A 25039-nucleotide genomic window follows, 5' to 3' on the forward strand; every position below is an offset into this window, starting at 1 on the left:
ATCGCAGAAAGTTCTATCGTCCAGTACTGCTCTAAAGTGTTTGCCATTATGGAAAAGAAATTTTAAAAACTCATTGAATTTCCTTACACCTATTTTATGATCTGGCATCTTGTTTAAGTTTGAATTGCTCATTTAGGATAGAGGTGAGAGCATCATACTATTTTCAGTGCCTGGAGACCTCTAAAGAATTTAATCTGACCTTGGCCAAAAGGGTCCTTAGCAGCATTTATAGGCTTGCTCTCTACCCCACGCACCCCATCAATAAACCATCACTCCAGACAGTCACCCTTGAGCACTTCCAATCCACCAGACCAGACACTAAGCAGGCGCCTCAGCTGGTTTCCTAGCAACGAAGACGCGACCCCGCCCCTTCCCGCTTCCCCCTCCTACCTTATTAGCCTGGAAGGGGCGGGGCCAGGAGCCCTGCGCCCAATCGGAGGGGAGCAGAGGTGGGAGTCCGGGCCGCGTCCCCGTCGCTAGGGAAACCGATACAGCTTGAGGCAGTTCGCTATGCCGAGCGCTGAGGAGCCCGCTGCGCTCGCGGCAGAGAACGCGGACGAGGAACCCGGCGCCGACCCGCGACTGCGACTCCTGGGGGCCTGCGTGGCCCAGATCCTGCGGCCGGCTGCGGGCGCCTGGGAGCGCTGCGCGCGGACGGCCGAGGGGGAGCAGCTGCTCCAGGCCTTCTTCGGCCGCGATGCAGCGGAGGGGCCGCGGCCGCTGCTGGTCGTGCGGTCCGGGCCTGGGGGCCTGACGATGCAACCCGGGCTGGACGCGGGCCCGGGGGCGGGCTCACCTCGCGCTAAAGGGCTGTTCTTCTTGCGCACTAGGCCCGAGCCTCCGGGGCCCGACAGCCTTCGCGGCGCAGTGCTCTTTGGGGACCTGCCCGCGGCGCCTCTGGAGCACCTAGCAGCGCTGTTCTCGGAGGTGAGGGTGGGCTGGTGGGCCCGGCGCTGGCCGGAACTGGGTGGGGGAGGGGAAGGGGAGCGGCGAGGGCGGAGCTGCTGCCAGGGGGCGGGGCGAAGCTGCAGGGGCGGCTCAAGGGGCGGGGTCATATGCAGAGGGGCGGGGCTGTAACGGGAGCGCTAACCAGGAGCCAGGAAGAATATGGGATGGGGTGGGGGTGGCGCTGGAAACTAAAACTAGGAGATGACATCGAGGCCTGAGTGGGTTGAGTGAGCTGGAAGACGGGAGCTGGGGGAAATCTGGGTGGAGGCCAGGCCAGTGAGAATGCGAAGGGCCCAAGACTTGGGTCAGTCCAGGTCTGGGTTCAAGGCAAAGTCAAGTGGAGTCTGTAGTCCAAGAAGGCTGGGTCCTGACTACTCCACTTATTAGGTCAGTATCTCATAATCCCTCCTGTAAATTGGGAAGGACTGAGGAAGACAGGAAGTGAACAAGGGGGCATTTCTAATGCATCAGTGGGGTGGAAAAAGGTGAATGACTATAAACAGTGTTTACTTCTGGAGAGGAGTTAAAGGGGGAAGGTGGTTTGGTTTTGATTTTCATCTCATTCATTCATCACACAGCCATTTACCAAAGGCCCTGTGCCAACATAAAAAGTTGGGCATCCATTTGGAAATGCCCAACAGGCATTTGGAGGCGTCTGCCTGGAGCTCAGAGAGGAAGGTGGAGATGTGGATTATGGAGTGCTTTGGTGGCATCATAGCAGAAGCCTCGAGAGTGCAGGAGATTTCAGAGAGTTGCTCAGGAGAGATTCCTGGGCCACTTAGACCTTTCTGGAATAAGAGTAATCGTCCATGCAAGTTAGGCATGTGTGCTTCTGGAGGCTTGATGCCCTCCCCCTGTAAGTTGTGAAATAAATATGTACAGACTACTAGCTATATGGTGTTTCATGTAATAGGTGCTATGGGGAATACCAAAGAAATAGAAGACAAGTTCCCATCCATGTAAAGCTTACTAAAAGGAGCCAAAACATATGCAATAAATCATATATTCAAAATATGTAAAGCTATTATGACTGGGGTGGGAATAGAGCTTACCTAAAAGCTGGCCCCAGTGCTGGAGCCAGGTCCTGGAGGCTCCCTGCTGTATCAGGTATTAGCCCTTAGGTGCTTTATGAGGAGGCTATGGGGAGGGAGAATTCCAGGGAAGGGGTTGGATGGATAGAGGAATTCACCAAAGGCCCAAGGAAGCTAGGTCTTTCAGTGAATGTGGAAGTATTTCAACATTTTAACAATTGGAGTGGCCTTGCATTCTGGTGCATCATCTGAACACCATCCCTACAGAAACCTGGACTGAATTCTGTAATGAATGGTGTTGATGGAAAGGACCTTTGGGTTCAGAGGAAAGAGATATGCCTGTGGTCTGAGAAGCACGCTTAGCCTTAAGTGTCGAACTGGCTCCTGAACAATGAGAAGGATGAGGATAAGTAGACAGCAAGGTAACTTTCAAGGTATGGGGAGCAGATTGAACAAAGGCTCAGAGACAGAACTCAACCAGTATAAGTGGGGGACAGTGGCCCATCTCAAAGTTGTGTCATGGCTAAGGAAATGCAGTCCGGAAAGCGAAAGTAATTTTAAAATAATTCGAATTCTCAAATGTTCAAACATTTTCATTGGCGCATTGAAAGAGATTAGAGACAATGTTCATCGATAGAGGACAGAGTGAATGAACTATGGTCCATCTATACAGTGACATACTATGCAGCCATTTAAAAGAGTGATTGATAGAGAGTACTCCTTAGGGTAATTTTTTTATCATGGCAAAATAAAAAACCCACATAACATAAAATTCACCCACCCAACAGCTTCCTAGTGTATAGTACAATATTGTCAGCCAATACATGTTGTTGTGCAACTGGTCCTCAGAACTCCCCCATCCAGCATAGCTGAAACTCTACACCCACCCAACAACTCCACATGCCCCCACCCCTAGCCCCTGGCAAACACCATTCTACTTTCTGTTCCTGTGAATTTGACTCCTCATATAAGTGGAATTATGCAGTATTTGTCCCTTTGTGGCTGGCTTTTGTCACTTAACATAATGTTCTCAAGGTTCATCCATATTGTTCCATATGACAGGATTTTCTTCTTTTTTTTAAGGCTGAACAATTTTCTATTGTATCTATACACCACATTTTAAAATCTATTCATCAGTCATGGACATTTAGGTTGTTTCCATCTCTTGGCGATTGGGAATAATGCTGCAATTTAAGATAATTTTATAAAGAGGTACAGAATTGTATGCATAGCATACTACTATTTCTGTTAAGAAGAGAAAGGAGGGAAGAAGGGAGGAAGGACAGAGAAGAAAGAGGGAGGGAAGGAGAACATTCTTTAACAGAGTAATTAATCCACAAGCAGGGGAAACTGAGTGGCTGAGTTCCAAGGTTAGGTAGAAGACTTACTTTCCACTGGAAAAGCCCCTGTACTTTTAAAATTTTGCACCATGTAAATATACCACCTATTTCAAAATCTAAATAAAATAATTTATTTTAAAAATACCTCAAGTCCTTTACTTGTATTTCTCAAAGCCTGTAACAGTAACCTAGTCTAGTCAACCTTCTGTGCTCCCATCTACTTGTGTTACACACCCTGAAGCTGATGCAGTGTCGCTTCCAAACCTTGCTCACCTCCCATCTGCTAAGCCCTGTCCTTGCCTCCCAGCCCTCCTGTCCTCCCCCCTCACCTCTCTGTCAGTACCTGGTAGATCAGCTTAGCCTCCGACTACCTGTGCCCCTTTTCCTGCCACCTCACTAAAGCCAAAAGAACCCCCCTCCCTGCCTCCTGGCTGAGAAATGTCTTCCTGCCTTGTACACACCTTGTGTGTGTGTGTGTGTGTGTGTGTGTGTGTGTGTGTGTGTGTATGGGGGTGGGTGTTGACAAGGAGAGAATGCTATAATTTGGACATTATTTTTGTCCCATTAAACTAGTACAAGGTAAAAAAAAGATGCAACTAAGAAACATTTCAAAGGAAGAATTAACAGAATTTAGTAACACATTCCCCTACTTCCTGTCTTCCTTCTCCAACTACTTCATTCACGGCTGCCAGGTTACTTTTCCTAGTTCTGAAACTTGGATGCTTTTTAAAATTTGTTTTGTTTTGTTTTGTTTTGGAGAATGAGCACAGGATTTGGAGTCTGACAGACCTAGATTCAAATCCTGGTTCTATCAATTTCAGCAGTGTGATATGAGCAGGTGAGCTCACTGGGTCACGTCCAAATTGTCTTGCCAAGTTGTTATGAAATTTAGACCCAATACATTAGAACACCTGGAACAGAGTGTCACATTGTAGGTGCTCCATAAAGGATGAGAATTATAGTCACACCACATCCCATTTAAAATCCTCCTCACTTCTCTGATCAATCAATCCTTGTCACTTTGCTCTAACCCAGCCCTGGCCCTTTCCGGAGGACTCAGCTGCATTTCCCCTACAGCCTTTTTTCTTGTAAGCCTGGAAGTGAGACAGGTGTCCTCCTTGCTCCTCCTTGCTCCTCTTAGATTCATGTTGAAAATCTTCCAGTTTGAATCTCCTGTCATCAGACAACATCATCCTCTCTTGTTGCTGCATCCTGTGCTGATGGCACTGTCCTCATTTCTGCAGGAATTTGGCTCCTAGCTCACTGAGACTTTCCCCAACATCAGTCTTGTCTTAATACATGGTTATTTCCATAGACACACGAATGATATTTCCAATAGCTTAGCCTCTGGCTTCCCTCCACCTTTCTCCTCCAGTGACCTTGTCCTCCTCCCTGTAGTAAGCACCCCATCCCGTGGCCACTTCCAGAGTGTACATTCCCAGTAAACAACATCCTCATGATCCAATTTCATGTACCTCCTTCTCAGACCACTACTTCCATCTCTCTAGCTCACTCCCTCTCATACCCTGACTACCACAGTCCCTTGATCCTGCTGGAGACTACCACTCCCTTGACCCTACCTCTTTCGTCTGTTCTGGCCCGCACCCATGGTCTCTCCCCACTACTCAGCTTCAGGACCACAATCCATCATTATCATCGTTCCCTTGATCACCTCCTGACTCACTGGCTTCCACTTCACTGTGTGTCATGCTTGTTTGGCAAAACCACAATCCTGGTGAAACCCAGCACTCTGCATACTTCATACCTGCAGCCTTGGAGCTGAATGGCGCTGGGAACAACCAATTGATTCCACTCTAAACTCATGACCTTGAACCTCTAGTAGGCTTTTCATGTTTCCCAACAGATATCCTATTTTTTCTATTCCAACTATTTTCTTACTCTTTTAGATGACTTTCACAGCTTTGTTTTTTCTTCCCTCAAATGTCCAAAACCTCATTCAACCTCACTCTGAGATGCTCTTGCTTCTTTCTTGGTTAAAAAAAAAAAATGGCAACAATAGAATAAAATTTCCACAAACTCTTATATCTACCTTGTCTACGAATATCTACACTCATATTCTCTGTGACCCCTTCCATTGCTACAGGTGGACTGTCTATGCTGTCATCTGATGCCAAACCAACCCTAAGATTAAAATGCCTCTTGTTCTCTGAATCCTGCCCATTCTTGAGGCGGTCACTCTAGCAATTTCCTCTTCTCTCCTCCATTCTTATTTTCCCCCCATTACTATATAATTCCCATGAAATGAAATCATTTCCCCCTGCCAGCTATCACTCCATTTCTGTGATCCTCTTTATATCAAAATTCCTGGAATGTGTCTCTTCATGCTGTGTCCCATTCTTTTCCTGATTTATCTCATACACACTCAACAGGCTTTTATTCCCACACTTCACAGAAGAGTAGTGAAAGAACTTGCCAATATTTCCGGTGATCTCCACTTGAATAAATTGGCCCTTAATTAGTCCTCCTCCTGCTTGACCTGTGATCAGCATTTGTCCCAGCTCACAGCCATCCTCTCCTGCCACAAGCACTTTCTTCATTTGACATCTGGGACACCAGTCTTCTAGTTTCCCATCGTGATGGTTCTTCCTCCCCAGTTTCCACTGATGGTGCCTCCTCTTCTTCCCAACTTCCTAACGTTGGAGGGACCTAGAGCTCAATTCTTGGACATCTTCTATTTATTCATCTTTCGGGGAGCTCTCATTCAATTTCAAAATTTTACAAACCGTCTGTATCTGACACCTCCCAAGTTTCTCATCTTCATCCTTTTCTTCTTCTCTGAACTCCCAATTAGCATATCCATCTGCCTCCTCCATGTCTCCAACTTGAAGTTCCACAGATATGTCAAATTTTAACACTTCCAAAAACTAGCTTCTGGTCTTCCCTCAAGAACTTACTTCATCCTTATTCTTCCCCACATTAGTTAATGGCAACTCCATTCTTCCCCAAATGTTGGTGTCATCCTAACCCCTCTTTTCTCTCACGACTCCAATTTATTAAGACATCATGTTGGCTGTACCTTCAAAATTTATATAGACTCGACCATTTCTTACCACCTCCACCACTACCCCCTGTGCCATGCCACTACCTTCTGTATCAAAGCACTACTTGCTCCCTGAGCTCTTCTTCCACTTTTGCCCCGCTAGAGTCTTCTCATCACAGCGGTGAGTAGGCTCACTCAGAGAGATGTCAGATCACGTCACTCCTTTGCTCAAACCCTTGCAATGATGTCCATTTCTCTGAGAGTAAAAATCGAAATCCTACAGGCCAGGCTGCATGTGATGTGAGCCCCTTTACCCACCCTTCTCTTCTTGCTCACCCTGTTCCAGTTTCACTGGTCTTCACACTGCTCCTTGATCACACCACACGTGTTCCCACCTCAGGGCCTCCACACTGGCTAGTTCTAGTCCTTCCACCTACAATATACTCCCCTGAGGATATACAAAGCACTCCCCCCCATCTCCTGAGTCTGTGTTCAAATGTTGTCTTCTCCGTAAGGCCTGTACCAATCCCAACATTTACAATGTCAACCCCTCCACCTCACACTCGTGGTCCCCCTCACATGCTTTATTTTTATCCACAGAACTTATTGTTTACTGACTGTCTTTCCCTTGGAATATAAACTTCATGAGGTCAGGAATTTTTGTCTGTTTTGTTCACTGAGGTATCCTCCAAGCCCCTAAAATAGTACTAGCACATAACAGATGCTCAATAAATACTCATTGACTAAATGAATGAGTAGCTTTTCACTTCATAGAGTTCACATTCCTTATTTTTCTATCACTCAAAGCCCTCAAAAATCTAACCCAAACCTACCTACCACTTTTTCCTCAGACAGCACACATTCAGTTATTCTATAAACCTTGGAATGCTTCCTATATGCCAGACCCTAGGGAGTACTGAGGGTATATAAAGACCAAATAAGACACAGTCTCTGCCTTTGAAATTCTAGCAAAATTCCAGTTTATCCTCTTTCCCTGTTAGTCTTTCTGCCCTGGGCCCAAAGGGTCCTTTCTTAACATGAATGTGACAGAACTTAATTTGTGATATTTTCTTCCTTTTGAGCTCTCTGTTGACTATCTGTTGTAAGTTCTCAGCTCAGTAACTACCTCCAGAGAAACCAGATGAGGACCATCCTCTAGAATTTAACACGCTGGGTCCAGGCGTTCTATTTCACAACCACCAGGACTTGTTGGTCATACACAGAACCAATCATAGGAGTCCATATTTCCTCTTCATTATTTACTTGGTAGCTTCCTCATCAAATCACTTAATCATCTGTCTTTCTGGCGTTCCTTTCCCATTAGTTGTGAATTGTTTACAGGCAAAGATTCCTAGTGAGTTGTATTGACAACTTCCTATGTTGCTAGTAATAGAAACTCAATTGAAACTAGCTCAGAAAGTTCAAGAGCAGCTTCACTTAACAACTCAGACAAAATCACCAAGATTTGGCCTTTCTCCATCTATGAACACTGTCTTCGCTGTATTTACTTTATTCTAAGGCTCCATATGGTCACAAGATGACCACAAAAAGCTCCAGACTAGTAGAAAAGAGGTGTCTCTTCCTCTAACATTCAGATAAGAGACTTCGGTCTGACTCTCATTGGCTCAGGTGTGGTTACATGTCCATCTCCAGATTTGGGGACGGATACCAAAAGAGAAGAGGAGCTACCCTGAGTGGCCAAAATCAGCTAATGTTCACCCTGAAGGTGGATTTGAGATCCACAACTTTGCTTGCTTGTTTAAGGTGCCCCCTTACACCACCTGTAGACAGATGGTCACCCCTACTACATTTGTCCTCTGGCCTTTGTGTCTGTTTCACTCACCTCCTATTCAGGAGGGAGAAATTCTTGCCCTAAGGTAATGGGGTGGCTGAACACAGAACACCCAACACAGGATAGGTGACACTGATAGAAATTTATTAGTCACACATACTCACAACCCAGAAGAGGAGGACACGGTGCCATGCAGGGCCACACGGGGGTTGCACTTGGGAATAGAGTGAACAACCAGGAGCTGTGGGAGGCACACTTGGTGGTATCAAGAGGGCATGGTGGCTACGGTTCCCATGGAGGACGTGACTGTCTTGTTTGAATGATTACAAAAGCTAGCAGGGAACTGAAGCCTACTGCTCAAGTATAAGCAGGAACTGTATCTGGTCCTCTAGATAAAGCAAGTTGTTTGGCCAGGGGACCTTATCCACAGGAGCAGAGTGAGGAGGAAAATTTGTGGGTAGACTATTTGAGGGTCTCCTGATTTTGCTACAAGGCTGTACAGTGCTGTGACCTGCAAAAGGTTGTGTACAGCTTTCTGGAGGTTTTCCAGAATAGTCTTTCTTTAAGGTTGCAGGAGCGGAATGCCTGTGTTTCTTCCCTGTGCACCTCTGTTACAGGTTGTTATACCCGTGCTGGCCAATGAGAAGAATCGCCTAGACTGGCCCCACATGGTATGTCAGGATGTCAGGCGGCACGCCCACAGCCTGCAGTGCGACCTCCTGGTTATCCTTGAGCAAGTGAAGGGGAAAACTTTGCTGCCTCTCCCAGTAGGCTCAGAAAAAATGGAGTTTGTGGATTCCAAAAGTGAGACAGTGTGAGTACCGCCAGCCCAGCCACATGGGCCTTGAGATAGGGGAGAAGCTGGTTTATCGGAATGTTTTCCTCATGAGTTTTCTGTTGCTGTCTCTGGGTATCTCCTCGTCCCGCACACAAGCCCACTGTCTGGCCTGTTTGCCAACATCCTAGGACTGTATTCTTGCACTGATTTCTTCCCTCACCTCAATTCCTCTGCCTGGAGTCTTTCAAGGCTATTACAGGAACATGGCCTTTTTGCCATTCTGCATCATCCCGGGGCTGAGAGTAACCACACTGGATTTCAGTATTTTGCTGATCAGGACAGTGTCTCACCGTTGGCAAAGCCCCGGGTCCAGTCTTGGGAGGCACCTCTTGCCAGCGTCTACTCAGTACAAAATGTCACAGAACCCACCCTAGAGGCTCTTGTTACAGTTCCAGGCTCTCCTCCCCAAGCAGCTGAGGACTTTTTCGTGTCCCGTTTTTTTGTTGTTGTTTTTTCTTTTTTTCTTTTTCAAATAAAAACAAATCTGGTTTTGTTGAGGCCTGGAGTCCATGTCTCCCGTCTCCAAGTGGGCATGAAAACTTCAGCGTCCTCTTCTTTTAGAAATTATATTCACCATCAGCTTCCACTTACCATTCTGGCTTGGAGCTGTCTTTGTTTCTATCCCTTGAGGATTTGCTTTTCTTTCAAGCCGGGCTACATATAGAAATACTATATTTTGTTATATTTTATCCAGCATTTCTACGTGTGTGCGGCAACAGGCGGCCTTCCTGTATGAGCTCGGTCCGCCACATTGTCAGGAGTTTCCCAGGGTGTGGCTGCCATCACTGTGTATTCAGGATCTGTGGTTTGATGTGAAGGATCAGTAATGCATGCAATGGCAATGTGCTGTATAATGAGTTTTTTCTATTGGAAGTAATTTGCTCCATATATAATTTGAAGTAATTTCCTAGTTAACTGGAAAACTTACTGTGTTTTAATAAAAATATTCAACTTTCAAAATAAATAAACTCAAACTACCCTTTTTCTAGTCCCTTTATATTTCAGCTTAATAATATTCAGTGTGTGTATATAATCATTGCTGAGTTTGTTTCCCTTTGTTCAAATTTGATAATTTCCCAAAAGGCTGGATCATTTTAGGGGAGGTATCTTCCCCCTTTAATGTCTTCCACAATCACTTGTGTCATATCATTTCTCAGCAAATATGAATTTAATTGGATTAAGTAAAGGTGGGTTTCTGACATGAAAATGTGAATGATAGGCCTTCTTTTCTGGGTCCTTGGTTCTTGACATGTACAATTTTCAGTTAAGACTGTGAAAAAACAGCCAAAATGCATATTTTAAAAATCTTTAACCCCTTCCAAACATAGCTATTGGTTTTTAAAAGGTGTATGGGGTGGGGGAAGGTTTGGGAATTCCATTCTTCACTGGAAAAGTGAGGACAAAGTGAAATTGTGATGGTGATATTCACGTGGTTGGTTGTTTGGCTTGTGGAGGAAGAAATAACTTATTTCCTCTTGCTGCAGCAGTCATAACTAAGACCAAAATGAGGAAATTGCAGGGAGATGGATGTGATTCAGTGCACAAACTTTCTTCTTGGGAGAGCCGACCCACTGAGGAATGCACTGCATTTTTGAGTAGGGAGCTTGCTGTCACTCAAGCGAGGGCTGGGTAGTCACCTGAATGTTTTCTGTCCAAGGTATTCCTGTACTGACAGGACAACATACTGGCATTCAGAGTTCTTAAACTAGTCTTCAGAATACTGGTGAACCCCTCAATCTGTATGAATAATGTTGTACGTACACACACATAAGCATTTCTTTCTGGAGAGAGGATTGTACATTTCATTGACTATTCAACAAAGTCTATTATCCAAAAAAAAGGTTAGATGAGCCAGATGGAATTTCCCACCTATTTTTAAAAGATTTGGAATGTGTTTTGAGAGGTACCCAGGGTTGAGTTTTTTCCACATTCCAGGAGATTTCTTTTATCTTTCACAGCTCAGATGCCATCGATAAGTCAGTCATCTACGCCATTGAGTCTGCAGTGGTCAAATGGAGCCACCAAGTCCAGATGGTGCTCAAGAGAGAGTCTTCCCAGCCACTCTTGCAGGGGGAGAATCCCACCCCTAAGGTGGAGCTGGATTTCTGGAAGAGCAGGTAGGCAGGAAGGTACATGCTTAGACCCTGGGGAGAAGATGTTTTGCAGAGGATGCAGCTAGAGCTGGCCTTGGGAACCCTACCACTGAGTCTGATTCATCCCTCCAGGTGTTTCTCATAATCCCAAGGGCAGACAGCTCAGTGACATTGGGTTGGTACAGTTTTTCAATGGCCTGAGAGATGCACACTTTCCCCAAGATTCAATAGTCATCTATCCTTTCTTGGTCTACCATCAGTACATCTTCTGACAGTTCTTCAAAGGCTCTTTTAACTACATGTAAAATTAACCAACTTTTAAAAACATTTATCCTCTAATTGTCTAATCCCTTCTCCTTGGACAGTTGAGGCCAGATGCACACACCATCTGAAGAAAGAGAGGTTTCTAGAAGTTGGATGCAGAACAGCCTGTCCTAGGTCCCAGCTTATCCTTAGCAGGGCTGGAAAGTCCATTGTGCACTGTTTGTCCCAAAGGCCTCATTATTGCTCCTGATCCTGCTTCTTCCCCCTTCCTCCCCATTTCTTTGCTCCTAGTTATCACTGGGCTGATAAGTCCTTTACTCAAAAGGAGACAGACAGATGTTGGAGGCAGATGTCCCTGTCCTGGCTTTAGGTGGAGAACATCCCCGTCACAGGACCAGGCGTGCCTGCAGGGCTCCAGCCATGCTGAGATGCCCTATCCTCTTGCCTGGTTTCTGACCATTTGCTGACCTCCTGTGAGGCCCTTCTCTTAGCACCCTTGCTCTGACAACACCTCCCTCACCCTGCCCCAACCTTACTGCAAGAGCTAATGACCTCCAGCTGCCAAGCTTTCAAGCCACCAGATGGTCACAGCAGTGTTTCCTGGAGCTTCCCCTTTGACCCTGTGTTCCAGACTCAGGCTTATGCCCTCGCTGTTCTGGGAACAGATGTCTCGGCTCTTTGGGCAGGAGCACAGCCTCTGTGGAACACCCCGAGGCAGGGCTCCTCTCTTTCTCTCTGCGAGGACGGGTCATCACAGTGTGACTTGCATTTCCTTGTGCTCACCTGGATTTGCCCTTCTCTGTGGTACTGCAGGTCTGAGGATCTGGAATACATTTATAATCAACTGAGGATGATAAAAGCGAGGGGCATGGCTGGGCTCCTGGACAAGCTTCAGAGCAGCTACTTCCCAGCTTTCAAAGCCATGTTCAGAAATGTCGTAGCAGGTGAGGACCAGCAAGTATTTTTACAAATACATTTGACTCAAATTTCTTCTGGAGTGTTGCATTCACTTCTCTTTGTCTGATTTCTGCAGCTTCAAGTCCTTATAATCTTCCAACCTGGCACAATGTAACATGGTGGCAAGAATACCAAGTCTAGAAGCAGGAGAACAGCTAAACCGCACTCTGCAGTTCCACTGCTGTGCGACCTTGAGCAAATTCACTTAACCTCTCTGAGATTCAGTGTATACCATAGTTATGGTGCCCACACTTCCACCTGTTTCTCTGGGTCCTTGTGAGATACTATAGGTGGAAGACCTTTGTTGACTGAAGTGCACTGTAAAAGGGCATGTTGTTACCTCTCACCTCTGCAATTCAGGTCCCTGTACCCTTGGCTTCTTGAGAAATCTCTATTCCATTTCTAGCTCCATTCTGCTTTTTCTCTTCCTACTGTCAGATGGGACTGCAATTTCCTGGCCATCTGAGCACCAGACAAGATCAGCTCTTATCAAAATTGCTAGGCCAGCAAAGCCTATGATTAGAAGTAGGTAAATTTTGTCAGAGCTCCCTCTCCCATCATTGGTGCACTCTGTTTCTTCCGCTTTTTCCTATCAAACCTCCTCCTTGCCCTTCAGTGCTGTAGGTCAAAACGTGCTTTTAAAGGTACTTACAATTTCATATGGTTTAAGCTTGATCTAAGCACTGATTTTCAAACATTTCTCCTGTCCCAGAACTCTTTCTTCAAATACAATCTCCCATGTAAGTCCACATGATAAAAGAAGTCCACTAGATAAAACTAGTCCAGGTATATTTGCTCATTAGAGAGGGTGGCATCCTGTGTCCAGATCCACTGGCTGATTCCTCATCCCACCTTCCCCCTCCCTGTGGCATGAGGTTTGCAAACCACTTAGCTAAGGGAATAAAAGTTCTGGTGTTGGCGTTTCTGCCATGGGCTATATAACAGAAAAGAACTGGCATAAGTTGTTAGTCTTTGAGGTCCTTCTGGGCCCTAAAATCTCATCGCAGAGGCTGCTCTGCCAGCACAAAAAGCTGGTTTGGAACAAGATGTCTCTTGGGGCCTGAGTTTACTGCTTCGCCAAGAGATTCTGTGTCCCAGAGGAGAGGACTGTTGCTCCCAATTTACATTTCAATTCAAATGGACAGGTGTCTCAAAAAGTGGTGTGTGTGCCCCTGTGGGTGTGAGAAACAACTGTGGGAAATATACAGACAGGTATTTTTTAAAATGTGTTAAACAGTGAAAACCCTGTTTTGGGCAAGTGATAGTAGTTTTCCATTTATGGTAGTGATTTAAAGTTTTCATTTTATATAGTTTTCGTTAGGTTAAAGTGAGCGTCCATTGAGAGGAACATATTAAGTAAGCGGTATGGCACTGCAGATTGCACACATACGTGACATGTGAAGGAGGCATGAAAATGCCTGAAGTTTGGGGCTCTGAAATAGAACTTGTAGTAAAAGTACTAGTTAGTTATTTAGTGCCCCACATATATTTTTCACATTAACAGATTAATAGACCAAAATCATTCACATGGATTAATCGGCATAAAAGATTCATTTCCCCAGGCCAGCTTCAAAAACTCTTTGCAGTAGAGTATATGCTGGCAATGAAATAAGAAAAAACAACACCATTATAATAGTACCAGATAAACGCTACTCTGAAAGTAGAAATCCTTTAAATATGAAAGTCAATTCTAATGATAGAAGAAAAGAAAATTTGATTAGAGGTGTTAGGTAGAGACTTGGTCAGAAAATTTGGCAGGATCTTCTAAGCTGATGGCTGATTTTCTCATTTCTAATTTAATTTCGGAGCATGTGGCTTCCTTATCCTAAATAGATATACTCTGTGCATTATTCTTATTAGTCATGATCAGGGTAGTTCACTGGTTCACTGATGGGCTGAAGAGCAGGAAAGGAAATGGATCTGGATCGGTGGGCAAGGAGGTTAAAAGGGTGGAGGAAAACATGTGGGAACAGTATTGTACGAAGTGGAATTAATTGAACAATAAACAACCTTGGAAAACTGGAAGCAACAATCCCTTTGAGGAGGAAGAAGAGGAATAAAAACTAATTAGAGAGTTCTCTTCTCTTGGACGGGACTGGCATAGTACAACCTGGTTGCCAAGTGTCTTAGCCCATTTGTGCTGCTATAACAGAATACCCCAAGCTGGATAATTCACAAAGAACAGAAATTTATTTCTCTCTGTTCTGGAGGCTGAGAATCCAAGATCTGGAAGATTTGGTTATCTGTCAGGGGCTGCTCTCTGCTTCTAAGATGCGCATCCTCCCAAGTTATCCTGTAGCCTAGTCAATCTCCTCTTAAAGGCCCCACCTCCTAATACCAGTACATTGCATTAGGTTTCAACACCTGAGCTTTGGAGGCGACACATTCCAGCCAAGGGTGTGCGTGGGTGGCTCTGTGTGGGCAAGAGGTGAAAGTCCAGTGGTGTGCTAGGGCCAACTGGTGCTGGTTTGCAGTGGCTCTTGAGAGGACACTGTATGCTTTTCTTTTTAACCCTCTCATCTCCAACCTCCTAGGAAACTCTCAATGAAGTCAAACTGGTAGCTTAAAATCGACCATGGCATGAATATTGGGAATGTTCATACAACAGAAATTGGCAAATGCTACAAATAAAGGCATTTGTCCCCAAAGAGTCTGTTGTTAAAGATTTACCAGCAAACCACTGGACATCACTGTGCAAGTGGCTCTTTACATTTACATGTTTTAAAAAGATGTGAACCTAGCTCTGTCCATCTCCTTTTCTTCATTTGCTTTGTCAGCCAAGACTACTGCACCCTGGACCAGATGGCAAACCCTGTTTTCTCAAATATTAGGCTCTTAACAATCAAGGCAGTGCCTACTTCTATGATTAAAAATTTCACTTTTAAAAAAAGGCTTCAAAACAGAGTTTCTTAAATAGAAAGTTCCCTAGCGTGATGCTCTCAGCCTGCTTTCCATCACAGCATGTATGAAGGCTGGAGCGTATGCTTGGGAGAGTGCCCGTTGCATTCTGCATTCTGCATTCTGCATTCTGAAATCTCTCACCTCAGCGCTGTGGTTCTAATTCTCACCGTCAGCTCCTCCACCTCAGAATCACCACTCTAATCAATTTACTGTGGCATTTGAGTTTCAAAAATTCGATTCACATGCTGCTTCCCGTAAGCTAATTTGGGGTCTAAAGCACAAACATACATATCGGCAACCTCCGGTGCAGGGCGAGCCTCACAACCATCCAGCCAGGCATTCGTCGTGATACGCTTGGGGTCATCTTCCTTTTGCTCCCCTGGGTAGGACTAGTCGATTCACGGAATGGCCCCAGGCAAGTTATTTACATTTATAATTTCTTCATTTGGAAATTAGGAGTCCTGAAGCTACCTCACAGGGGTTTCTGTGAGGTGGTCTCTGTCTAACAAGCAGAACAATTCCTGGCATATTGAAACTGTTCGCCACATGGCATAGATTCTGAATTTTCTTTAGGATGAAAGCAGAGCCTCATCCACATACTATAACCTAAGACTGGCTGCTTTCATATGACACCCCCTGATTATCCGCCCAGGAAAGAACCAGCCTTCCTAAGCACTGCCGTCCAGTAGTACCATCGGTCTGTGCAGTGGGCATTTGTGTTCCCTCGAAGCTGCTACGCAGGTATTAGTGTCCAGTGCTGCTAGGTTTCCTACTTTCCCCTCGAGTTACCACAAGACAACTGGTTAAAGGCCCCTCTTTTTCCTTGGCTATCTTCAAAAGAGATGGTAGGAGATTTCCCTGGCCTTGAAAACCAGCAGAATCTCGTAGTAATCAGCCTGTGCTATTTCTCTATGACCTGCGACTTCTTCCGTACAAGAGCTCTACATCAGTGAATACTCCTCAGAGACACCACCGTTTACCAGACACCATCTCTGGTCCAGGCACTGTGCCAGTTGATGAAGATCTCGTCTGTGCTCCCTTCAGCCTTCACGAGGACTCTTTAAATGAGTTCCACCTATTTTTGAGGCTCAGAGAGGTTAAACATGCCCAAGGTCATACGATTGCTAAATGTCTGGGCCAGGATTTCAAGGGAGGTTTTTCTGATTTTAAAACTTGTCGTCGGTTGTCTATTTTGTATTATTATGGAAATATCAGCAGCAAAGTAATTAGCAAATATTTCCCGAGTGGCGTTTCTACTACACATTGAGCACCAGACTGGGACTGGGAGGGCCAGGGAGAAATCCCGATAGAGGAACGTTGTGAGAAAGAACTCCTCAGACCATTACTCTAGTTGTTCAGGGCTCTCCAGATTTCCAGATGTCTGCCTAAGAGCTAGAAAGTTTCTGGAACCAGGCTTCTCTCTGCTTTCTCGGTCTGGGAAGAAATTGCAGTCATTGCTTTGCAGATCTTTTGCTTCCCAGGGACTAGGGCTCCACCAGGTGGGTATGAGCCTCAAGCAGGGAATGGTGACCATCTCCAATCCCCTCCAGCTCTGGCAGAGGCTCAGGCTGTCCATGTGCACCTGGTACCACTCCAGCGCCACCTGGAAACCCTCGAGAATGCAGAGTTTCCAGAGGTGAAGCCCCGGCTGCAGCCTCTGCTCCACGTCATCTGTCTGATCTGGGCCACGTGCAAGTTCTACCGCTCCCCAGGGAGGCTTACCGTGCTGCTTCAGGAGATTTGCAACCTTCTCATCCAGCAGGTGGGCCGCCTCGGGATTCCCAGCAACCTTGGGGCTGGTTGGCACCACGTCACGGGAAAAAGTCAAGGGTGCATTTTTTCCAGGCAGGGAAATAATTATGGTCCAAAGAGTGCTCACACTTGAATTACAGTATTTTACTCTCACAAGCCAATAATTCACAAACACACAAAGACATTTGCTGTAAACCTAGCACACCTGGGAGGCCCAGTCTTCTTTTCCCCTCAGCCTAAGACTGAGGATGGGGCAAATTGTAGGGGTGGTGAATTTCAACCTCCTTAATGATCTGTACAGAGGAATTGGTAATAAATTGGCAGCAAAGCCTAGCAATCAAGAATGCAGCCTCTGAAGTCAGGCGATCCTGTACGAAGCCCTGGCTTCACTGCTTGTCAGCTATGTGAGCCAGGACAAGTCACTTTCCGGTTCTATGCCTCACTCTTCCCTGTGCAACAGCGAAAAGAAGAGGACCTATCTCTTTTTGGGTTGCTGGGTGATTGTGAGGCTTCAATGTGATGATGCCTATGCCCTGTAAAGTTTAAGGAGGTTTGGGTGATCTTCCCCCCAAATTGGCTTCTTTTGCCTCTAAGGAACTATGACCCTGAGAAAACAATGGACAAGCTTAAACAGTCACTCGTAATAGCTAATGTCCATGAAGCACACTACAGGCTGCGAAGTGCCATTACATTCATCACCTCAGTCAGTCATAAGATAAACTCTGAGAGATGGGCAGGGAAGGGCTTATTATTTGTGGGTATTATTTAAAGATGTGGGCTACATTTCAGGGAGGTTAACTGACTCACCCAAAGACACCCAAATCAGGACTCAAATCCACCGTTGTTTGACTCCTAGGCCAGTACTTTTCCATCATGTTTATCAGTCAGAACTCTTTTGGTTGAAAGTGTAAGAAAACCCAACCAAAAGTGGCACGAGCAACAGAAAACATACTGGTTCATGTACCTTGAAATCCAAGGTAAAACTGGCTTCAGCCCTGATTTGCAATATGGCCTTGGATGATGTCACCATGGCCCAGGACCCAGTTATCTCTGCCCCTCTTTCTGGTGATAAAGGTGGCTATCCTACAGCTCCAACTTCCTCGCTTTCCAGGTTCAAGTCTCTTGGAGACAGGAAAACAATTAATGGTCCAAAGAATTCCTATGGCGGAATTATTTTACTATAGAAAGTCAGTAAGTCACAAAAGAACACCTGCTCCAGCCTCGAGCCCAACAAAAGTCTCATTGTGTTTCCTTGTCTCTGAGTGATCACTTGCCCATTCCTGAGCCAATCACTGTGGTTTCTGTCCCAAAGACTATTTGGCTTAAGTCCAGGTCCCAGTCTACCTGTGGAACTGAGTGTGGGGTCAGATGTTTCCTATATTATGCTTGTGAAAAATATTACTTGGGCAATGATTCAGTTCAGAGTTGGTGTTGGCAAGTTTTGGGATATCCTGCACCTGCAGCCAGGCTCGGTGACACTAATCTGTTTGCATACCAGGCCACTAATTATCTCAGCCCAGAAGACTTCCTGAGAAGTGAGGTGGAAGAAAGTCAGAACAAACTGCAAGTGGTCTTGGACACCTTGAGCTTCTTCAAGCAGGTGTTTCAAGACAGAAGGGAGAATCTCCACACTTACTTCAAAGAGAACCAGGAAGTCAAGGAGTGGGATTTCCAGTCTTCTCTGGTCTTTGTGCGACTGGACAGCTTCCTGGGACGACTGCACGTGGTGGGGGTGAGTGTGCTCATCACCTCAGCCCCCCAGCCCCATGTAGCAGTAAGCAGTCCAGGTATTCAAAGGTGGAATAGGAAAATGAACAACAAAACCTGATTGCCAACCCTCCATCATTTGGAAGAACCCACAATAAGGCCTCAATGATTAGTTGTCATTTGGGTTGATCATCACATAATGGTTGTTCTAGTAGAAGTTTAGGAAATTCTGATCATAGACCCATTTAGGAAGAAGACCCAAGTGATCAGTCAACTTAATTCAGTTGGTTTGCAAATTGCCCATAGACTTCGAACTTTGTTTCAAATAAACCCTGACTGGAAAGTCCAGTGTGCAAAATGAAAGTGAGCAAATCTGGGTGTGGCTGGACATCCCTCCAAAGCTGGCTGCTTTAAATGTCTCCTCCATTCCCCAACCCTCACAGTGGCTCCCAGACTCCAAAACTAATGTGTCCCTGTGCATAAGAAACATGACTTTTGCTCAGCGGTATGTCTTTCCCTAAAGTATTTAAAAATTAATGTGAATTTTGGTTTAAGTACTAGAGTGAGAAGACAAGAGGCTTTTTCTTTTGATCATTTCAATCCTCAGAATTTAACATGGTTGACAGGTCTTTTAACATTTTACAGCTATGCATTTGCTGATTGAACTTAGAGGAGAGGGTAATGGGCATAATAAAATGAAATGCATACTTTCAAACTGATTTGAGAAATTCAGAGTCAAGTTCAAGTTAGGACAAGAACCAAGGGGTCAGAGAAGGAATGAGAATCATGTTCCCAGCTGTTATTAGCAGAGATTTGAAGTGAAGAGAGGTGTGTTGCGAAGAATCTGTGATGAACAGAACAAACCACGGGATGACAAGGATAAGAGAATACGAATCTGTTTGTTTCCCTTCAGAAAGTATCGATCCATAACCAAGCACCACGCACTGAGCAAGATCCTGAGCTTCAAAGATGACTGAGATATAGTTTTGCCTGTAAGAAATTTATGGACCTGTAGCCATGACATAGGAACAGGCAGATAGACTGATGGAGGAGATGACGGGGCAGACACAGAATCAGGAAGCTTTAGCGAGGTATATTGAATGCCATAATAAAAGTAAAATTGATGTGCTGTTGGGAGCGAGAAAGAGGGTTCCCTAACCCAGCAGGGCTTTGACAAAAAGTGGGGAGAAAAAGATGAAATCAGCTTTGGAACTGGAAGGAATTCACCAGAGGAAAAAAAATGGGGAAGGGCAGAAAGACAGAGAAAATGTGTGAGAGAGAAAGCCAGAAGCTAGCTCTTACCAAGGCACACCTTAGCTCCTCCACAGGGGTCACGGAGAGTCTAAATGATTGACTACCCAGCTTTAGCTGCAAGTCCTCCTTCTCCCACCATAGCTCTTGATGCAGGACTCTCTGCTGCTCCCTGCACTCTTTCGTCCTCTCCTCTCTCCCAGCATCACCTCCTGTGCTGTTTTGTTTAGCCACAAGTGGGGAACACTCCGGCTCCAAGCTGCCCCTGGCCTGGGCTGAGCAGGGGAGAGAATCACCATCCCCGCTTTGCAGCCGCCAGGTTTGCAGGCCCTCAGCCCTGAGGGTGGCCCTGGGAATGGCAGCAGAGCACGACTGCTTGGGCAGGGTCCTCAGTTCCTGTGCACACATGCTAATGATGGGACTTTGCATATAGACAGATATTCTAGCGTTAGGGCGCCTAATCTGCCGGTTATATTCAGTAAATATAAGCAGCGATGGCCCCCAGCTTCCCTGGAGTCATTACCCTCACAATAAGTCCTCTCAGGCCGCTGCTTCTTTCTGAATCAAGGGCGCAGATGCATAAAAAGCCGTTGCCCCGTTTAATTAGAGGCTGACTTGAATGTCACCATGCTGCCTTTCTGCTGCTTCCCTTCCTGAGTGTTCTCCCCTTTGCTCTGGTTTGTTTCTTTGCTCCTATGCCCGGCTCCTTCCCTTTCCGGAGTTTCTCCTTTTCCTACTGCCCACCCTTCTCTCTTTTCTTCTCTCTCTCTTTTTTTGTAGCTTCCATTACCTCTTTATCTGCCCTGAATTTTCATGATTTTTCTTCTTCCTGCAGCTGCATCTTGCCCCCTTTCCTTCTATTTCCTGCCCTCTTTTATTTTTCATCTCCCAAACATTAGCACAGAACATCTCCCTGCCCCTGCCATCTTCCTCCTCCCCCGTCCCTCCTCTCCTCACCCCCATGCAGTGGGACACAGGTCATAGCTTGTCCTCTGGCATATTTTATGTAGCCCTTTAGTTAACATTCTGTGAATCTCTGTGATCGATGCCTGTTTGAAATGGGATTAATCTGCTTCTCTCCAGCAAGAATTAATGCGAACTTAGCCTTATTCATCTCCTGTTCTAATACAATTTATGGCCCCTGCGATGATGGTAGCTGCAATTAATAAATATATGAAACCAAATTAATGAAATGACACCAATTGCATTTAGCACTCTGCATGCCCACGTCAAGGGTCATAGTGTGAAGCGCTGGTTCTTCATCTCCACAGTTCTCCCAGATTTCACTCCTGTGATGTATGTTGCTTTTTTACTCTTTTGCTCTTTTGCACAGGAGACTTTTGTTGTGTAGATTCACTCTTCCCCTCTGGGTGCCTGCTACCTGGGGGTGGGAGGACGGCTGGGATGGAGGGGTATATTGCTGAGCAGTTTTCAGCCGGTCCTCAGTATGCGGAATAATTGCATTCTCAAGTTGCCACCATCCTCCTCCTCATCATCACAGGGGTGATACAGCTTATTTGTTAGAGATCTATCCCTTGTGGAGGGAAGGGAAGAGGAATAGAAATATAAAGAACTAGCATCTTTCAAGAACCTATCTCATGCCAGAGCCCGTAACCCTGCAATCATCTTAAGAGCTATGTATCAATACCCTTAGTTTAATATATGGGCACAATTAAATAGGACACATAAATTAACTTGTCCATAGTCATCACATAGTTGGGACAGGGTTAGCTGGGACTCATACCCAGGGGCATATGGTTCCAAGTATTGCCATTTCAGCAAAGTCTGATACCTTCCAGGGAGTTGCAAAGGTCTGTTTCCCTCCCTCCCTCCTTCCTTCCATCCTTCTTTCCCTTCCTGCCTTCCTACTTTCCTCCCTCTGTCCCATTTTGATGATCCCAAACTGGTTTTGTGGTTTATATTCCACCCTTACACACTCCATTCTACCTTTGTACGCTCTATTTTTACCACATGATTTCTAGGGCTTTTTATCTAAATAAATCATTCGGGTAAAATTGCAATTCCCATTCCACGAAAGGGCCTTATTTGACTTTATGACTTACTAAGGAAATCCCAAAAGTATACAAAATCTTTGCAATTTGAGCAAATAGTCAAAAATCGAAGGAAAAAGAGTCATTTGGTCGCCTCTTGATTATTTTTGTCATCCTGCCTTCCTGCTGGATGCTCCAGCGTGGGGACACACACACACACACACACACACACACACAGTTCATTTTTGTGTCATAATATTGTAGATGCTGCAGATCCCCTGTTTGCGTTTCTGCCTGCAGCCTCTTTCCTCCGAACGGTGCAGTAAGCACCTTGGAGAGAACCCTCATTTCTTTCATTATTAAATTGCTGTAAAGCTGTGATTCACTTGGAGACAAAATGATTTCCTGCTGAGGCTCTATGCAAAGTGATTAGCAGGTAGATAGGTAATAAGCTGACCTAATCCACACCACATTTCCTTTTGCTCTTTCTACCGTCTCCAGCCACTCTGCAGCCTCCTTTCATTCCCAGCCTAATTGGGCGGCTTCCCTTTTAGCCCGGCTTGAACATGTGGTCACGAAGGAGACCATTAGCTGCATCAGGTCGGTGGCAGTCGAAAGGTAAAGAAAACAGTCTTTTTCCAAATGACCTTTTGAGATTTTCATCTGCGAATGTCTGCTTTGTGCTCTCCCTTAATGAATTCCGAAGACATTTCTTTTAAGATGGGCAGCGTGACCTCTGCCTCGAGAATGCTGTTGGTGGGTCTTGCCATTACCCCTGGTTTTGATTCTTCATCTCAGGAACCAGAGCACGGATTGAACCCTCCCTGCAACCCCCCCACCTGCCACCACCATTAAATGTCGCAGTTTTTCGTACGAATAGGACCCAATCAGTCCAGTAAGCTGCCTGGGACCCCAGTGCTGTTTGTACTGTCTGTCTCCAAAGGAGCACCGAAATGTCCCCTTTATAAGCCATTATGCATCTAATAGCCATCAACCTGAGTGAATGACATCAGGGCGATCATAATTAATTATAGTGGCTGCCATTTATTGAAAGTTGACAAAGGCACTTTCCACGTGACTCTGTAAACCCATGGCAAGTTAAGTGTTACTGTCCCCATGTGCAGGTTAGGAAAGTGAGGCTTAGGAGAGTTGGGTGGCTTGCTTTAAGCCACAAAGCTAGCAAATGGCAGAACCAGGATTGTGTGAGCTCGGGGCTCTTTGGCCCCAGATCCTGGTCTCCTCCCATGACTCCATATGTCCTCTCTCCGAAGCTGATATTTTCAGCCTGTATATAGCATGATAAATTGCATGTGTTTACTATGGTGATGAATAAAAATAGATATTTTAAAAATATCATTTAAACCTCTTACTGGCTTAAATGGCCTTTTATCTGTTTTGTGGGGACTTTTAAATAATGAAAAGAACTTACATTTAAACAATTTAAGAGTTGAAGACGTAGCCTTGGTCAATACAATGATTCTGTGTCTACAGTTGTGAGACAATTTCCCACCTGCTTTAGAAATCTTTTCTACAATGCCTCTGACATAGAACTTATATTGAAACTCATCCAGTGGTGGAGAGCTCCCTCCCTCTATTCACAGCCCATTCTACGGGTGGACATGTATAGGCATTAGATGGTTCTGTTTTATTAAGTGGAACCATAGGAAATTGCCATTTTTTAGGTCAAAATGATCACATATCAGCAATTTCATAAGTTCAGCCTACATGGTGAGGCCAAATTTACTTCTCTGTTCTGTTCACTCATTTGCCCTCAGAGTAGCTTGGAGGCTTCTACCCTGCACTTGATGAAGGTCTTTTAAACACTGAAACGCCTTGCTTCTTAATTCTCTTGTCTTGTCTGATTTCCTTGTTTTCACCAACTGCGCTTCAGAGGTCATGGTCCCTAGGTCCTCTATCATCCTGTGGCCTTCCTCTGAACATGTTGTAGCTAAGCCAAAAAGCAAAGAGCATGTATTCCTTCATTCAACAAATGTTTGCTTAGTGTCAGGGACTCTCCCAGGCACTGGAGATACCAGGATACCTTTGGGGCATTTACAACCTACTGGACGGAAAATAAGCAAAGAATATAATATAATGCCAAATAATATATTACAATGCCAGCACGTGATAAGAGCTCTGAAGAAACTAAAGCAAAGGGAGGAGATAGAGAGTCCAGGGGAGGATGGATGTGGTGCCTCATGCCTGTAACCCCAGCACTTTGGGAGGCAGAGGAAGGAGGATCCCTTGAGTCCAGAAGTTCAAGAACAGCCGGGGCAACAGAACAAGACCCCGTCTCCTCAAAAAAATACACAATATTTAACTGAGCATGGTGGCATGCACCTGTAATTCTAGCTACTCAGGAGGCTGAGGCAGGAGGATTGCTTGAGCCCAGGAGTTTGAGGTTGCAGTGAGTTAAGATTGTTCCACTGCACTGCAACCTGGGTGACAGAGCAAGACCCCATCTCTGAAAATAGAGAGAGAGAGAGAGAGAGAGCGGGAAAGAGAGAGAGTTTGGGGGAAAGGTGAGTAAGGAGAGTTCTTTTCGTGGAAGGGCGAAGAAAGGCCTAAGACTTTGAATTGAGCCCCAAATAAATGTGTGGTCTACCACGTGTATGTTAAGTTAGATGAAACAATGTAAATATCCATTGTTTTCAGTGACCAGACTTTCCAAAAGTAGAGTAGTTAAATAAATGTTTCTCCGATACTCAGGGTAAATTGGAGATGAAACACCTCCCAGTGAGTCCCCAAGACTATGCTTCGAGTATTCTTGAGAAATAAAATAGTGTAACAAAATTGTTGCCCAGTTTTCTGATGTAGTCAAACATATCAAAATGCATCTGTCTCTTAAAATGGCTAGGTAGTATTTCCTAAAAATTGAAATTGACATCCACAGAATTATGAAGAATGAGTACCAACGTAACATTTCACAGCACAAGTATGTCTCTCCCTATAAAACTGATTCCAGCTAAGCACCTTATGAGAGATTTGAATTACTATTGAAGTCAATTTCACTTCAATAAAATTCATTTCCATTTTCTTCCCAGTATATAAAGTTGAACTTAATTGTAAATAAAGATTGCCTGTTTCCCACCATTGATGACAAGAGCCCCTCCCTGATTTGTCTTCCCTTCCTTGGCTAGTGTCTTTCCTCTTCTCCCTTCTCCACTTTAGCT

General features: G+C 45.2%; 1 protein-coding gene across 1 annotated transcript in view; it reads left to right on the top strand.

Moving 5' to 3' along the window:
• Nucleotides 1-442: 442 nt before the first annotated feature.
• Nucleotides 443-25039, top strand: part of DNAH9 (dynein, axonemal, heavy chain 9) — a 313557-nt gene continuing 288960 nt past the window's right edge. The window contains exons 1-6 of the mRNA XM_012653931.1: nucleotides 443-927; nucleotides 8730-8926; nucleotides 10909-11067; nucleotides 12121-12251; nucleotides 16716-16927; nucleotides 18416-18649. Of these exons, the coding sequence (XP_012509385.1) occupies nucleotides 511-927; nucleotides 8730-8926; nucleotides 10909-11067; nucleotides 12121-12251; nucleotides 16716-16927; nucleotides 18416-18649 (1350 nt within the window). The 5' untranslated portion in view covers nucleotides 443-510. The remainder of the gene's footprint in view (nucleotides 928-8729; nucleotides 8927-10908; nucleotides 11068-12120; nucleotides 12252-16715; nucleotides 16928-18415; nucleotides 18650-25039) is intronic.

The sequence above is a fragment of the Propithecus coquereli genome, unplaced genomic scaffold (assembly GCF_000956105.1).
Source record: "Propithecus coquereli isolate 6110/MARCELLA unplaced genomic scaffold, Pcoq_1.0 Scaffold435, whole genome shotgun sequence".
Classification (NCBI taxonomy): Eukaryota; Metazoa; Chordata; class Mammalia; order Primates; family Indriidae; genus Propithecus; species Propithecus coquereli.